We start from the raw sequence: 16,870 nt of genomic DNA, 5'->3' as shown, positions 1-16,870 counted from the left end.
CGAAATGTCAAATTTCATGTCCAGTAGCAAAAACCATAAAGTTTGATACCCATATTGCCCCAACTCTTACGGTCTGGAAAATGTCCCCCCATCGGAACATCCCTGGGGCCTCCGGCCACTCAGTCCAGGTGGTGGCCAGTTCCAATGATCGACTCCCGCGACTACCATGTCTTAGCTGGTCCTTGCCTCCAAGCCATCTGCTCCCAGACCTCCAGGCCGTCTGCTACCGGGCCACCAGGCCATCTGCTTCTGATGTGTTCTCGTCGACGTCCAGCAATAGAATGACTTTTCAGGACCGACCGAGCCGAGTTTTGTTGGCTCGTCGACGATCCGAAAATTATGTATGTGTGAGCATTTAAACAACCAACGCGAGGTCCGCTTCGGATGAAACCTCGGTAGGCACTGAATTTGTCTGAGGCTAAGTGCTAACTTAAATAGTATCGCACGGCATGTTGCAACCATGGTGCTACATTCTCGCGTGACAGTTCCACGGAAGGAGGAGGCAAGGCAAAATTTGCTAAGTGCTAGATACTTGAATCTGATTAATGTGTTCGGGAAAGGTTGCGCTTGACCAATCAGCGTTCGCTATTCTTTAGTAGTTTTATGTTAACTTTTAAGTACTTAAATAAATAAGTACTGTAATTAACATGTTTTAAGATCATTAAGTAAGTCTTCCCCTTTCGTTTGGTGGGTAAAACGTTCAAATTGGTCGAGAGGGAAAAAAGATACAATCGTTTGAAATCTTGCACTTTTTTCGAAAATTTGCTTCCACGCGTTACATTTCGCTTCGCGAAAAATCTGGATTGCTACCCTTGTATAGAGCCCTAAGACAAAGTTCTTTGTCAAAAAAATGATCAAATAAACAAACAATCAACCTGCGTTGTCTGTTAGTTTTTTTTCTTCTAGTCAAAATAAAACGATTACAGTTTATTGCATAGTTTACACTTTAATTTGTTCTGAAAATTGTAATCTTTTTGCATAGTTGTAAAAAAAATGTAATTAGGGGAAATTCTCGTATCTTTGGCAGGTTAAGCACTCGCTCCTAACTCCATCCAATTTGCTGATTTTCACTATTTAAACAACTAGTTTTGCTAAACTTTTGATAGAAACTTGCTTGCTCACTTCTTATTGAGCTATTTATCACTCGATTTCTGTTGAAATCGCTTTTAATGAGCTTTAATTGAATGTCAAAGTTCTGACCTGCCAACATTAGAGGCACGCTGGAATTAGATGCTGTTCCCCTATATTTGTACATTGATACCAGTAAATTAAAAATCAGTTGGCCGAGGAGTTTTTTTGCTTAAAATTGTTTATTTGGCTTCTTGTTTTCACAATTTTGGGCCAGGTTAAATCCTTTCCTCTTCTTCTTCTTTTCCAGCAAGTTGTAGCAGTTTTTGTATATGCATAAACAAAGCATGACTCGTTCGTTATTTGAAGTGGATTTTCATTTTCGTTGCTGTTGCGGTGTATGGTGTTGCTCTTTGTCTTCGTGTCTATAGGCTAGTATGCAGATCGGAAGGAAGGGGTCAAGAAAAGCTTTACGCGCTGCTGCTGCTGCCCATTTGATTTTTTTTCTTGACCGGTTCCTTCCGAAGTGCGTATACCGCTTATAGCTTTTTATGCACTTCGGAAGGAATCGGTCAAGAAAAATCAAAAGGGCAGCAGCGGCGGCGAGAGCAAACCAGAGAGGGTGAAGAAATGCCCCGAGAAATCACTCCCTCTCCTTTGTTCTGCTGTTCGTAGAGCTGTTTCTTGACCCCAGTCCTTCCGAACTCCGTACTAGCCTTATCTTAAAACGATCACTGATAATCAACATTACACACTGTTCAGTTCACTTTTACACACTTGTATGGAATTTTTCAGTTCAAGTATGATTACACGAAAGTTTGTAATCATACTTGAACTGAAAAATCCCATACAAATGAGGGAATCAGCTTTTTAACTTTCACTCGCACGACCCTAACCCCGTTTGGGATGCCGGGGAAGAAGTCGTGCCCAAGGTCGTGCCATACCTCATTGTGGATAGAAATTATCTCCTCGTGTTGTTGTAGTTGATCCTCGATGAGATGATTTGGCATTCTAGGTGGCAAATCGTGGACTTTAACCTCGATTGCACCATCCTCCACGTCGATCGGAATCAGGAACCACTTCTTCTGGCGTTGTTGTCTCGATGATGACCTGGTCCCTCGACACGTTCACCTGCAGGCGCCTGCACGACAGGTCCAGTTTGACTTGCTGCTGCAGAAAGTTCTGGATTGTCCCCAATTCGGGAACCGCTGGTATGACGTTAAAGTTCAAAAGCCAGGAAGTTCTGGCGAAATTTGTATAGCACTTTGGGAAGAAATTAAGGGTTGTCGTGTGGCATTTATCTCTGAAACGGCTGTACATTTCGTTTGGTTAACTGCAACAATGAACGACCTTATGCCGCATCGTTTCACAGAAGATAGCGAATAGTGGACGAGCGCAAAATGCGGCTGAGTGTAGAATAGCGACTTGTGGCTGAGGACTTAAGAGGAGTTTAAGATGACGGACCTAGGAATGTGCATAAAACGTGAAAGGATGTAAGGAGTTCTGAAGATCAATCAGTTCGACTACTTTGGTGGACTCCTGAAGTTTTCCGGAGGAAACTTTAAGCCGATCATAACACCGCTGAAGTTAAAAGAAGAGGAGAAGCCTCGGGAGAAGCAGAGAACATCGAAACCATTCCGCGAGCTAATCTTATACGCGTCCCTCACATCAAGATCGGATCTCGCTTTTGCGTTACGTAATAAAAGAACGCCCCCTCTTGGAAACCTAGCCGAAAACTCATTACTTGAGTCGTTTTCTAAATAAAAATCTTTATCTCAATTTTTATTTCAACAAGACCCGTTTCACCTCTGCGACCCCTAAACACCACTCAGCCACTCACTCGAGGTGAGTGACCGGTGCACTCAGTTCCGCTTATATGAAACGTCACTTTATGAATGATTTTTCTGTCTGTCTGGCTGTCATTCATTGAGCAAAAATCTCACTCTGCAGGCTGGCTGGCTCATCCCTCTTCCACGCACGTACAAATTTACGCAAGGAAAAGTGCATTCAGAAAAAGATCATTTTGGTGCGTGCAGTGAAAAAGTTTAAAAGTTTGTGAGCCAGTTCCGTGATTAGAGATTTGTGATAAGGTTTGAATGGTTTGTTGAGCGGATGCATGAGCCGATGAAAACTTCCTGCTTTTCTTCCAGATCTCTCCATCTCCCAGTGGGCCAACTTTCACTTCATTATCGATTTGGATAGTGTGCAGCAACAGAGAAAGAAGTTTTTAGTTTCGGAAATGTCTGGAATCTGTGGGGAAGCCTTCGTCGTCCTTGCTCCATTGACCGCCACGGCGCAGACCGTCATTTACGGCCGGAACGGACTCGCCGGTCAGGGCTCCGACGTTAGCGAGGTTCACTTCTATCCAGCATCCGAGGCCAGTGGACCAGTGAAAGTAAGGATTTTTCTTGGTTTATCGTGTCTGCTGCTGCAGTAGTGATTGATTTTTTTTCTGTTTCGCTTTCCATTTTTCATCTCTTCTCGTTCAATGCAACTCTTCATCGTCATCAGTGTGACTCAGCCGAGGTGGACGCGGCAGCGACGTTTTCTGTGATTTTGAGCAAACCGGCCGGAGTCTGGGGTGCCGAAAGTGGTTCCAACGAAAAGGGCGTATGCATAGGTAATGAGTTAGAGCCATGATAAGTTATACTGATACATTGGTTAAAATGTTAAATTTTTAACAGGTTTAACGTTCAGCGAGGGACATCCCGTCGATGGCAAGCTTAACGCAACCGACTTAGTGAGGTGAGTGCTATTAGTTACTTGAGAAGCGTATAAAATTTTGAAGGAAAATGTTGAAGTCTATACCCAAACCCAAACCTGTCACTCATTTTGACTACCTCTCGATATGGACTAAACTGACAATAAAACTATTCCGGTTGTGTCACGGCATAACAACTTTGATTTTACTGTGAAAAAATAGAGCAATTATACTTTTGACAAAGAACTTTGTCCGTAAAGCGTAAATACCTTTGAAAATTTGAGAATTGCAAAATTTAAACATTTTAAAGTTTATAAATTCCAGCCGGTAAAAAATAAGAAATTAAAAAAACAGCACAAATATACACATTTTTGAAACTTCCATTTTTTTTTCATTTTAAGATTCATAAAATTAAAGATAAATTCAATTTATTTAGAATAAAAAGGTGCAGGTGGTTATGTTACACATGACCAGTATGACAAAGAACTTTGCAAGATGGTTGTTGAAATTTTCGATTACATTGTCTGGTCCAAATTTCCCAAGATTCACTAGATTCATAATTACCATAAAAATTGATACCCATTTTGCCCCTACTCTTATGGTTCGGCAAATGTCCCCCCATCGGAACATCACCGTGGCCTCCGGCCTCTTCGGATTGTGGCCACTTCTGCTGAAATGTCAAATTTCATATCTAGTATCAAAATCATAAAGTTTGATACCCATATTGCCTCAACTCTTATGGTTCGGCAAATGTCCTCCCATCGGAACATCCCCGGGGCCTCCGGCCACTTCGGTTTGTGGCCACTGCTGCTGAAATGTCAAATTTCATATCCAGTATCAAAAATCATAAGTTTGATACCCATATTGCCCTACTTTTATGGTTCGGCAAATGTCCCCCGCCCCTCGGAACATCCCCGGCCTCCGGCCACTCCTGATTGTGGCCACTACTGCCGAAATGTCAAATTTCATATCCAGTATCAAAAACCATAAAGTTTGATACCCATATTGCCCTACTCTTATGGTTCGGCATATGTCCTCCCATCGGAACATCCGCGGGGCCTCCGGCCACTCCGGATTGTGGCCACTACTGCCGAAATGTCAAATTTCATGTCAATATCAAAAACCATAAAGTTTGATACCCATATTGTCCCAACTCTTACGGTCCGGCAAATGTCCCCCCATCGGAACATCCCCGGGGCCTCCGGCCACTCCGGATTGTGGCCACTACTGCCGAAATGTCAAATTTCATGTCCAGTATCAAAAACCATAAAGTTTGATACCCATATTGCCCCAACTCTTACGGTCTTGAAAATGTCCCCCCCATCGGAACATCCCCGGGGCCTCCGGCACTCCGGATTGTGGCCACTACTGCCGAAATGTCAAATTTCATGTCCAGTATCAAAAACCATAATGTTTGATACCCATATTACCCCAACTCTTATAGTCCGCCAAATGTCCCCCCATCGGAACATCCCCGGGGCCTCCGGCCACTCCGGATTGTGACCACTACTGCCGAAATGTCAAATTTCACATTCAGTATCAAAAACCATATAGTTTGATACCCATATTGCCCCAACTCTTACGGTCTGGAAAATGTCCCCCAATCGGAACATCCGCGGGGCCTCCGGCCACTCCGGATTGTGGGCACTACTGCCGAAATGTCAAATTTCATATCCAGTATCAAAAACCATAATGTTTGATACCCATATTGCCCCTACTCTGATGGTTCGGCAAATGTCCCCCCATCGGAACATCCCCGGGGCCTCCGGCCACTCCGGTTTATGGCCACTACTGCCGAAATGGCAAATTACATATTCAGTATCAAAAACCATAAAGTTTGATACCCATATTGCCCCTACTCTTATGGTTCGGCATATGTCCTCCCATCAGAACATCCTCGGGGCCTCCGGCCACTCCGGATTGGGCCACTACTGCCGAAATGTCAAATTTCATGTCCAGTATCAAAAACCATAAGGTTTGATACCCATATTACCCCAACTCTTATAGTCCGGCAAATGTCCCCATCGGAACATCCCGGGGCCTCCGGCCACTCCGGATTGTGGCCACTACTGCCGAAATGTCAAATTTCATATCCAGTTTAAAAACCATAAAGTTTGACACCCATATTGCTCCTACTCTTATGGTTCGGCAAATGTCCCCATCGGAACATCCCGGGCCTCCGGCCACTCCAGATTGTGACCACTACTGCCGAAATGTCAAATTTCATATCCAGTATCAAAACCATAAAGTTTGACACCCATATTGCCCCAACTCTTACGGTCCGGAAAATGTCCCCCATCGGAACATCCGAGGGCCTCCGGCCTCCGGATTGTGGCCACTACTGCCGAAATGTCAAATTTCATATCCAGTATCAAATACCATAATGTTTGATACCCATATTGCCCTACTCTGATGGTTCGGCAAATGTCCCCATCGGAACATCCCGGGGCCTCCGGCCACTCCGGTTTATGGCCACTACTGCCGAAATGGCAAATTTCATGTCAGTATCAAAAACCATAAAGTTTGATACCCATATTGCCCCAACTCTTACGGTCCGACAAATGTCCCCCCATCGGAACATCCGCGGGGCTTCCGGCCACTCCGGATTGTGGCCACTACTGCCGAAATGTCAAATTTCATGTCCAGTAGCAAAAACCATAAAGTTTGATACCCATATTGCCCCAACTCTTACGGTCTGGAAAATGTCCCCATCGGAACATCCCTGGGGCCTCCGGCCTCCAGTCCAGGTGGTGGCCAGTTCAATGATCGACTCCCGCGACTACCATGTCTTAGCTGGTCCTTGCCTCCAAGCCATCTGCTCCCAGACCTCCAGGCCGTCTGCTACCGGGCCACCAGGCCATCTGCTTCTGATGTGTTCTCGTCGACGTCCAGCAATAGAATGACTTTTCAGGACCGACCGAGCCGAGTTTTGTTGGCTCGTCGACGATCCGAAAATTATGTATGTGTGAGCATTTAAACAACCAACGCGAGGTCCGCTTCGGATGAAACCTCGGTAGGCACTGAATTTGTCTGAGGCTAAGTGCTAACTTAAATAGTATCGCACGGCATGTTGCAACCATGGTGCTACATTCTCGCGTGACAGTTCCACGGAAGGAGGAGGCAAGGCAAAATTTGCTAAGTGCTAGATACTTGAATCTGATTAATGTGTTCGGGAAAGGTTGCGCTTGACCAATCAGCGTTCGCTATTCTTTAGTAGTTTTATGTTAACTTTTAAGTACTTAAATAAATAAGTACTGTAATTAACATGTTTTAAGATCATTAAGTAAGTCTTCCCCTTTCGTTTGGTGGGTAAAACGTTCAAATTGGTCGAGAGGGGAAAAAAGATACAATCGTTTGAAATCTTGCACTTTTTTCGAAAATTTGCTTCCACGCGTTACATTTCGCTTCGCGAAAAATCTGGATTGCTACCCTTGTATAGAGCCCTAAGACAAAGTTCTTTGTCAAAAAGAACCTAAAATGTTAAAATAAAAATTCAAGGATGAAATATACCATCTGATTCACGATTATTTTTTCAAGGTTTAGATTTATGACTCCAAAAATGCACAAAATTAAGTTATCTTTTTTGTCTGAAATTAAAAAAAAAAAACGAACTGCTCATGTTCGAAAGAATGCGATAACCTTGGAAACCCTCACTAAAGTAATTCAAAAGTTATGCTAAAAATTTATTTATTTAAAAAACCTTTCCAACGAGCCAAAATATTGGAGATATGACAACTCTATTAAAAGTTATAAGCACTTTAGTGTTTATTATATGTAGTTGAAGCCAGATCTCAGATATTTTGATGAAAATAATGTCCGGATCTATCATGTGCAGGTGAAGGTGTTTCGGAGGTGGAAATAGAGGGGGAAAATTACGAAGTGGTGGATGAATTTGTATATCTTGGTACGCTTGTGACGTGCGAAAACGATGTGAGCTGCGAGTGAAATGGCGGATTAGTGCTGCAAACAATGCCTTCTACGGTCTTCGTAGCCAGCTCAGGTCCCGCAGCCTAAGGACGCCTACGGAAATTACACTGTACAGGACCTTGATACTCCCTGTGGCTCTTTACGGTCACGAATCGTGGACGCTATAGGAGGCTGACCAGAAACTTGGGGTCTTCGAGCGGAGAATCCTGCGTTCTATCTTCGGTGGCAAGGTAGTAGGAGGTGGCGCAGGCGCATGGACTTCCAGTTGTACCAAGACTGCTAACTGGGCTGAAGTGGGCTGGACATGTAGCCAGAATGTCGGGGGAGCGGGAACTTAAGACGAGCGGCCCAGTATCGAGCATTCTTGGAAATATTCAGCGTTGGGTGGGTAGCCTGTTGCCGATAAAGTAAAGTTAGTAAGTTTTCAAATGACCTGCCGATAAGTCAGAAAGATTGAAGATTTAAACCCTATCAATAGAAATGAGTAATAAAGCACACACGCTGAAAGGAACTCCAAAACTCTGTTATGTACCTTAATGAACTCATTGTAACTTACTTATGTTGGTGGCCTGTGGAATCGGCTTGTAAACTTTTGGCCATCGTGGGTCAGAGTCCAGACGGCTGAAAAAAAGGGCGCGACAATGTGGGAAAGGGAAGTAATTTGTGATTGTAGACGGTATTGTTTTGATTTGCAGTTTGTTGAGTCAACTGCTGTGGATGTATCTGAAACATTCCAGAACGGGGTTTCTCTTCTTTCCCTTTTTATCTATCATTTATCTTCTGTTTTTATTTTGCTCAACTGATTTAAACTTATTCACTGATTCTTCTGTTTACTGTCCACAATTTGGTTCGATTTTATTAACTCTTGATTCTTTTAACTTTTAATGTTTTTCCACTCTTTTTTTTATTAATTATTGCTGATGTAACAAACTGTCAGTTTTCCCTTTATTCCTTTATCAATGTCAATTCAGTTTATCATTTGCCTTTTCTTAATTTATCTATTTGTATATTTTTTCATATGCTCTATAAGTTGTCCCTTATACAAAATAAGCTTATTTTTTTACCTCTATTTATTTTCTGTTTTTATTTTCACATCTGCTACATAAATTAGTATCTTTATACTGCCGCTCGAAGCTAGTCGTGAAATTCTAACACATAGCCTTATGGCCTGTGGAAACGACTTGTAAACCTTTGACCACCACCGGTCAGAATCGAGACGGCTAAAAGGTGCGACAATGCGGGAACGGGAAGTAATTTGTGATTGTAGACGGTATTGTTTTAATTCGCAGTATGTTGAGTCAACTGCTGTGGATGTACCTAAAACATCGCAGAACGGGGTTTCTCTTCTCTTCATTCTCAGCTACCACCTATCTCCTATTTTTATTTTGCTCTACTGATTGTCACTTCTTCACTGATTCTTCTATTTAATATCCATCATTTGATCTTGATTTTACTAACATTTGATTCTCTTTTCTCTCAAAGCTTTTCCACTCTTTTTCAACAATTGATACTGCTGTAACAAGCTTTGTTTTTCCTTAAAAATATACTTTTCCTTAGTGTACTAGTAATATCAAGTCTTTTTATCATTTGCCCAATCTTTTTTTGATTTTATTGCGAATTTATTTATTTGAATAATTCTTTATCTGTCCTATAAATTATCATTACTATAATATAAGCTTGTTTTTTTTTATCTCTATTTATTAATTATTGTCTAATTTTACATCTAATACATCCGCTCATCATTCTCTTACTATTGATTCTTTATTTTTATAAAATAAATTCTCTTTCACTGTCTATTGTTTTCAATCTTCACGCTTTTTTCAAACAAGTGAGTTTTGAGCCCTTACACAAATTATGGAATGGTTAAAGGATTAACACAAATATTACTATTGTACTTTTTATAAACTTTTATAACATGAATTCAAACTATAAATAAATTCATTTTTCGCTTAAATAAATGTTGATAGGAACACTATAAATGGTTAGGCGCTTATACTTGCATCAAACCCTACGCAATGTACCACCTCCGGAACGAGTTCAAAGGCGTAACCGGAACAGGTGCGAATACCTGGCACGAACACTCAAAGCGTGTTCTAGCGTGTTGCTCGTACTGACTCAGTGCGAGGGTGAGATGTAGGTGTAAGGGCAGTGCGTGTTCATCGGGAACCTGGTGCATAAGAACGGTCAAGACCCGTTCTTACACTGAAAATTGCGAATTGCGAATTACAGTAGTTGTTCGGTAACTGGGCTGAGAACGTAGCCCAGTCATCGAATGCTGTTCGCTAACTGGGCTGGACGAAAAATAACGAGGGGACTACCGATGCATAATATTTATTTGATGAAATATAAAAATAAACAAAACTAAAATTTATTTACAATGATTACTTTTCATATTTCTTTAATTGTGACTTAAAATAACATAAAAGTTTGAAAAAAGTTTTTAATTGTTGACCATGATTTTTGCATCCATTAACCCCTCGGTGATTTCGGTTTGTTTTGGTTTTTTGACGTTTGTCTGCTTTTTAACTGGGCTACGGCCCAGTTATCGAGCGCCCAGTTAAAAAGCAGCCCAGTTAAACAACGCCCAGTTACCGAACAACTACTGTAGTTTAATATTGATGGTATGTTGGCGCCCATGTGATCACTATAGCCTTCAAAACAATGCTCTAATAAATATTGTAACACTCTTAAGTTTGATGATTCCGTTAAAAAATACTTACTTTTTCTGTCTTTCTGGCCTATTCTTCATCAACAAAAATTACAGTGCTGGAATTCTTATTCGCACGATCGGACCTCGCTCCCAGTCAAATCAATCCGAATTCTGAAACGGAATCTAATTAGAATCGCATACAAATTCCGTTTCAAACGCAACAACCGGTTCCGTGTTCGAACCGGTTGTTGCGTTTGAAACGGAATTTGTATACGATTCTAATTAGATTCCGTTTCAGGATTCGGATTGATTTGACTGGGCTGTAAACCCGGCACGGGGTGTAAACTTGAACTAAATTGTGTCAAAATGTACATATGAGATTGTGGTTCTTCACATATCTATAACACAACCACCTCCACTTTTTTCGTTCCAGATTGGGCCTGGAGCGCGCATCGAGCGCAGCGGAAGCCGTCGACGTGCTGACCTCGCTGTCGGCCGGTGCCGGCCCTGACGGTGAATCGAAGGACGCTCCCAAGGCGGCGTTCGTAATCTGCGATGGCTCCGAAGTGTGGCTGCTCAACATTGTGGGCTCACTTTGGGCCGCCCACAAGGAGACTTCCAGCAGTTTGGCGCTCAAACCGGGTTTGTCGGTGGGCGCGCAAATCGACCGCAGCTCGGATGACTTGGGGGAAGTTGAAGAGCGGTGGGCTTTGGGACGGATCGGGCGAGCTGAACTTTGGTGGCGTGTTTGGGCTGGACGCGACGCGGTCGTGGCCGGGAAGTGAACCGGCTGCGGAGGGTTCGTACGGGTTGGCGCAGATCTTCGAGAGTTTGCGTGCGGCCGGTGCCGACCAGAAGGCACTGTCCAGCCACGTGTCGGTGCTTTCGGGTGGGGGCGGTTTGTCCTGCCACTGGTTCACGGCGACGCCTGATCCGTTGGAGTCGGTGTTTAAGCCGTTTGTGTTTACGCCGGGAGCGAAGATTTCTCCGCTGACCAAAGCGCCCGAGGGCGAAAGCCAAACGTTGCTGCACAAGTTGCATGGGAATCGTAAGTGGGAGGCGGTCGGTGATTTGCTGCGATCGCTCGAGGGCACCTGCGTGGACGAGGTCAATCGGTTCATTAGCGAGCACTCGGGCGAGCCGAACCAGGAGCTGGACGAACTGATGAAGGATTGCGTCGAGGCCGAGGTCAAGTTCTACCGTTAAAGGGTCGGCAAACTAAACATACCAACAGCGAATCAGACGCTATCTAATAGCACCAACACACACACATAAACTGTAACCGTACTTTTACGACATTCCTTAACTAATAAGACTTGCTTGATTTTTTTTAGTATTTTGTATTATTAAATATACCAAATTGATAGCGAACGAACCGTGTTGTAGGTTAACAAAGGCCACTAAATGCAGATCTGACTGGTGTGAGAATGAACGAAAACAGTACGAACGACGGAAAATATTCAACATAATAATTACTATTAGCCTAGAAACGAGCATTCTTTTGCAAACCAACTTAGCGAACAAGTATTTTCTACACATTGATAATAACGATATTGTATTGCATTTTTATTTTGCGAGTGAGCTTACGCTGTGTTCAGGTGTATTCCCAAACGAAAGCATTTGTGTTACTATCATAGACAAGTAGATTTAACACACAATCGAGTAGATTTCAAAGAGATTTTTTCATAGATTTTCAATGTGTACGTACGAGATCTCAGTAAGTAACTGTGTATTTGTCTGTCAATATTTATTTATTTAAAAAGCTTTGCCAAACGAGAAGTTTTCTCTGTGTTTTTTTTTGTGATTTGGCCAGTGGTCGAAATTTCCGTGACCGTATCCTAGAATGGCTTCTTTCTTTAAAACAAACTGTAGTTTTTACAATAGAAATTGACAATTAAAAACGTTTTGTGCTCGCGCGCGCTCTCGCAGGAGACAGCAACTAATTGCATCTACAGTAATAATATGCCACGTGTATCCATTTCTCTCTATTGAAACAAACCAAAAAACAATACTGGAATTATTCTATCGATGCATGCGAAACAACAACACAATAAATTGAACTACAAAAAAAAAACAACTCGCTGACTTTCGCCTTACTCTCATTTTTGATGAACTGTGAAAGAAATGACCATGATGAGAGTTTAAAGTTGGTGATAATTGCCGCAAAACCGCCGCAAAACCGATCGCAAATGAGCTCATTAAGTTCCTCCACCTTTAATTGCAAAAAAAAAAAAACGTAATGCACGTGTGTGTAACTTAATTTTTATTACCGGCTGATCGGCAATTTGTTTACGTCGCTGCGTGTGGTGCCTCCCCGCCGCGGATTGATGGAGGTCGGGTTTTCGCCGAAGGCAAAGCAGATTGGGCGCGTGGGTGGGGTTAAAGGGGTGCATCCATACAACAAAGATACAAAAATAAAAGAACCGGCGTGTGCGATGCGACACTTTGTTGTGGGTTTTTATCGGTGAAAAGTGTGCGCGTTTTAGGGTTTGGATCTTCCTAGAAGTTGAAGGAAAGGATGTTTGCTGTTGCAACTTGTAAAATGCTTCAATGTGATTTTTTTAATGCAATTCCCGTAAATAAGAATCAATTTGACTTAATTTATCAATTTATCAAATTTTAAATGTATCAATTTATCAATCACATATCATACATCTTTTAGACATAAAAATAATTTCGAATTATAACAATAAAGATTAAACTTTAGAAAGGGACACTTATTTTGGGCATATTCAAATGATAAACTTGATTTTAAATTCCAAAATTATGTTTATAAAAAAGAACAGCAAGGATGCTGTTAAGGTGGCAGACCCACAGATCTAATCTCCAGGGAGTCCTTGGATGACCCAGACCATCCCAATAAGTTGTAGCAATAATGCACTGTAGTCAACCACTGAAGCAGTCTGGTTAGGAACCGTTGTCAAAATCTTGAAGTTTCGATTTCTTTCTTTGTTATGCCTATTGCACAAAATTCCCGGAAGTTTCGGATGGACTACAACATTCCAGGTGTTCCATAACAATGTATAAGGGACAGCAACCAGTCTTATTCCAAAATTGACAAATTTTGTTGTTAAATCTTTATGGAAATAGTATCTTAGGGGATGAATAAAAAATAATATCGATAGTTCTCGTTGTTTTGAAGATACTAAAATGTCTGTAAACAAAACCTGGGTGCAAAAGCTCTGGCTGATGTGCTCCGTTAAATGTTTATTTTATTTTATAACATAACTAAACAAAATACAATTTTAACATTTTGAAAATTCTTAATTTAAGTAATAGAGCAGTTCTCTAGGATTTCGGTCATTCGATTTTTTTTGTATTTTTTAATCCGACTGAAACTTTTTTGGTGCCTTCGGTATGCCCAAAGAAGCCATTTTGCATCATTAGTTTGTCCATATAATTTTCCATACAAATTCGGCAGCTGTCCATACAAAAATGATGTATGAAAATTCAAAATCTGTTTCTTTTGAAGGAATTTTTGATCGATTTGGTTCTTCGGCAAAGTTGTAGGTATGGATACACTGGAAAAAATAATACACGGTAAAAAAATTTGGTGATTTTTTATTTAACTTTATCACTAAAACTTGATTTACAAAAAAACACTATTTTTAATTTTTTTTTTTGATATGTTTTAGAAGGCATAAAATGCCAACTTTTCAGAAATTTCAGGTTGTGCAAAATCACTGACCGAGTTATGAATTTTAATCAATACTGATTTTAAAAATCGAAATCGTAAAAATTTTCAACTTCATTTTCGATGTAAAATCAAATTTGCAATCAAAAACTTTACTGAAATTTTGATAAAGTGCACCGTTTTCAAGTTATAGCCATATTTAAGTGACTTTTTGAAAATAGTCGCAGTTTTCATTTTTAAATTAGTGCACATGTTTGCCCAGTTTTGAAAAAATATTTTGAAAAGCTGAGAATTCTCTATATTTTGCTTATTTGGACTTTGTTGATACGACCTTTAGTTGCTGAGATATTGCAATGCAAAGGTTTAAAAACAGGAAAATTGATGTTTTCTAAGTTTCACCCAAACAACCCACCATTTTCTATCGTCAATATCTCAGCAACTAATGGTCCGATTTTCAATGTTAATATATGAAACATTTGTGAAATTTTCCGATCTCTTCGAAAAAATATTTTTGGAATTTTCAAATCAAGACTAACATTTTAAAAGGGCGTAATATTGAATGTTTGGCCTTTGTGAAATGTTAGTCTTGATTTGAAAATTCCAAAATATTTTTTCGAAGAGATCGGAAAATTTCACAAATGTTTCATATATTAACATTGAAAATCGGACCATTAGTTGCTGAGATATTGACGATAGAAAATGGTGGGTTGTTTGGGTGAAACTTAGAAAACATCAATTTTCCTGTTTTTAAACCTTTGCATTGCAATATCTCAGCAACTAAAGGTCGTATCAACATAGTCCGAATAAGCAAAATATAGAGAATTTTCTCAGCTTTTCAAAAATATTTTTCAAAACTGGGCAAACATGTGCACTAATTTAAAAATGAAAACTGCGACTATTTTCAAAAAGTCACTTAAATATGGCTATAACTTGAAAACGGTGCACTTTATCAAAATTTTAGTAAGTACTTTTTGATTGCAAATTTGATTTTACATCGAAAATGAAGTTGAAAATTTTTACGACCAAAATTTCGATTTTTGAAAAATCAGTATTGATTAAAAATTTATAACTCGGTCAGTGATTTTTGCACAACCTGAAATTTCTGAAAAGTTGGCATTTTATGTCTTCTAAAACATATCAAAAAATAAAAAAATTAAAAATAGTTTTTTTGTAAATCAAGTTTTAGTGATAAAGTTAAATAAAAATCACCAAATTTTTATTACCGTATTATTTTTCCAGTGTAGTCCGTATCCATACCTACAACTTTGCCGAAGACACCAAATCGATCAAAAATTCCTTCAAAAGATACAGATTTTTGAATTTTCATACATCATTTTTGTATGGACAGCTGCCGAATTTGTATGGAAAATTATATGGACAAACTAATGATGCAAAATGGCTTCTTTGGGCATACCGAAGGCACCAAAAAAGTTTCAGCCGGATTAAAAAATACAAAAATTAAAATTGAAGAAAAAAGACCGATTTCGTAGAGAATTGCTCAATACTCTCAATTTAAGTCATGAACATTCTTTTTTTAAACGATTCTCAATTTAATGTTTGGTGAGCATATTTTTATTCAGTAAAGATCAAACATGAAAACGCGTTTTTCTCACAACGTCAAAAAGCGACGTGAGACAAGATAGCACGACAGCGTCGATTACTTGCAGGGGTGTTGTTCCTTTATATTTTTTTAATTACAAAAAAGCTGAACACTTTTTGTTAATGTTCACCCAAATATGCCAAAACTGTGCACATTATCATAAAAATGTATTCAATCAATATTTTAGATTTTTTCAAAAACCAAAATTTAAAAAAGCATATCTCCGGTACCAGATTTTGCACCGTTCCTAACTCTAGCTCAAAAGATGCCTTTTTAGTAGCCCTATATAAAAAAATTTAATGTTTTTGCCTTTCTTACTAAAGAAAGGTATAGGTTTTACTTTATGGATTGATATTATTTTTATCTCAGTGAACTTCATCAAATCCAGATTTTTAAGCGAAGATGGCGTTCGAATGGTGAACGCCCGAAATTTCAAAATCACGCAGTGGTACCAACATTACGAAAAAAGTGTGCCATGGCATGACAGCCATACTAATGTTGGTGCTACTGCGCGATTTTGACAATTCGGGCGTTCACAATTCGAACGCCATCTTCGCTTAAAAACCTGGATAGCCGAAGTTGACACTTTGGATGTTATGTCCAATAAGATAATTGATGCATTTCGACAAAAATCATTGCAGTCTTCAGCTGCATTGATCCGCTATTTATATAGTTTATAAGTTAGTTTTAAGGTATCCCTTTTCCCTTTTGTATGTAGGACCTCCTACATTTGAAATTACTGAATAGCGAAAGCTACAATATTTCATGAATAAATGAAAATTGCTAGTATTTATAATTGAGATGAAAAGTCATCGATTGTGATTGGACACTCAATAATATTTTAACTGAATGAATGTACATCGAAAAGAAAACTAAATAAATATAAATTAAAAACAAAAAAATCATTATTTTCATCTTCGTAAATATTACAATCCAGCAAGAATTTTAAAATCACACTACATTGATTTTCGACGCTCTATCGATTCATCTTGACAGAACTCGTCTATCTCCAACCTCCGAATTTTGAGAAAATAATTCCCGTGGAGATCGAGTGATGTTCGAGTGTGGTAAAATGTTGCCAAATTTTGTGTCGCGTCGTTCTCAGCTCTCCTATATCCGATTTTGATTCTTCTGAATGCAGATGAAAGTGTGCTAAACCTGGTCGAGTTGCCGCTCAAATTTCGAATTATCAATCTGTTTTCGGATTTGACAGGATTTTCCAACGAATTGCACAGTTTACAAATGAAAATATGGTAGTTTTTTTTTCATTTACAAATCCTTTGTTTATCT

General features: G+C 39.9%; 1 protein-coding gene across 1 annotated transcript; it reads left to right on the top strand.

Moving 5' to 3' along the window:
- The first annotated feature begins 2,973 nt into the window (after positions 1-2,973).
- Positions 2,974-12,423, top strand: LOC6037790 (secernin-2). The gene is given in 6 exon segments (XM_001847615.2): positions 2,974-3,158; positions 3,219-3,463; positions 3,580-3,688; positions 3,753-3,813; positions 10,780-11,031; positions 11,033-12,423. Coding segments are annotated over 5 exon segments (1,098 nt in total). The 5' UTR covers positions 2,974-3,158; positions 3,219-3,307; the 3' UTR covers positions 11,553-12,423.
- The last annotated feature ends 4,447 nt before the right edge of the window (positions 12,424-16,870 follow it).

The sequence above is a fragment of the Culex quinquefasciatus genome, chromosome 3 (assembly GCF_015732765.1).
Source record: "Culex quinquefasciatus strain JHB chromosome 3, VPISU_Cqui_1.0_pri_paternal, whole genome shotgun sequence".
NCBI classification, from domain to species: domain Eukaryota; kingdom Metazoa; phylum Arthropoda; class Insecta; order Diptera; family Culicidae; genus Culex; species Culex quinquefasciatus.
The sequence above is the reverse complement of the archived record's forward strand: the minus strand, read 5'-3'. Positions and strand labels throughout refer to the sequence as shown.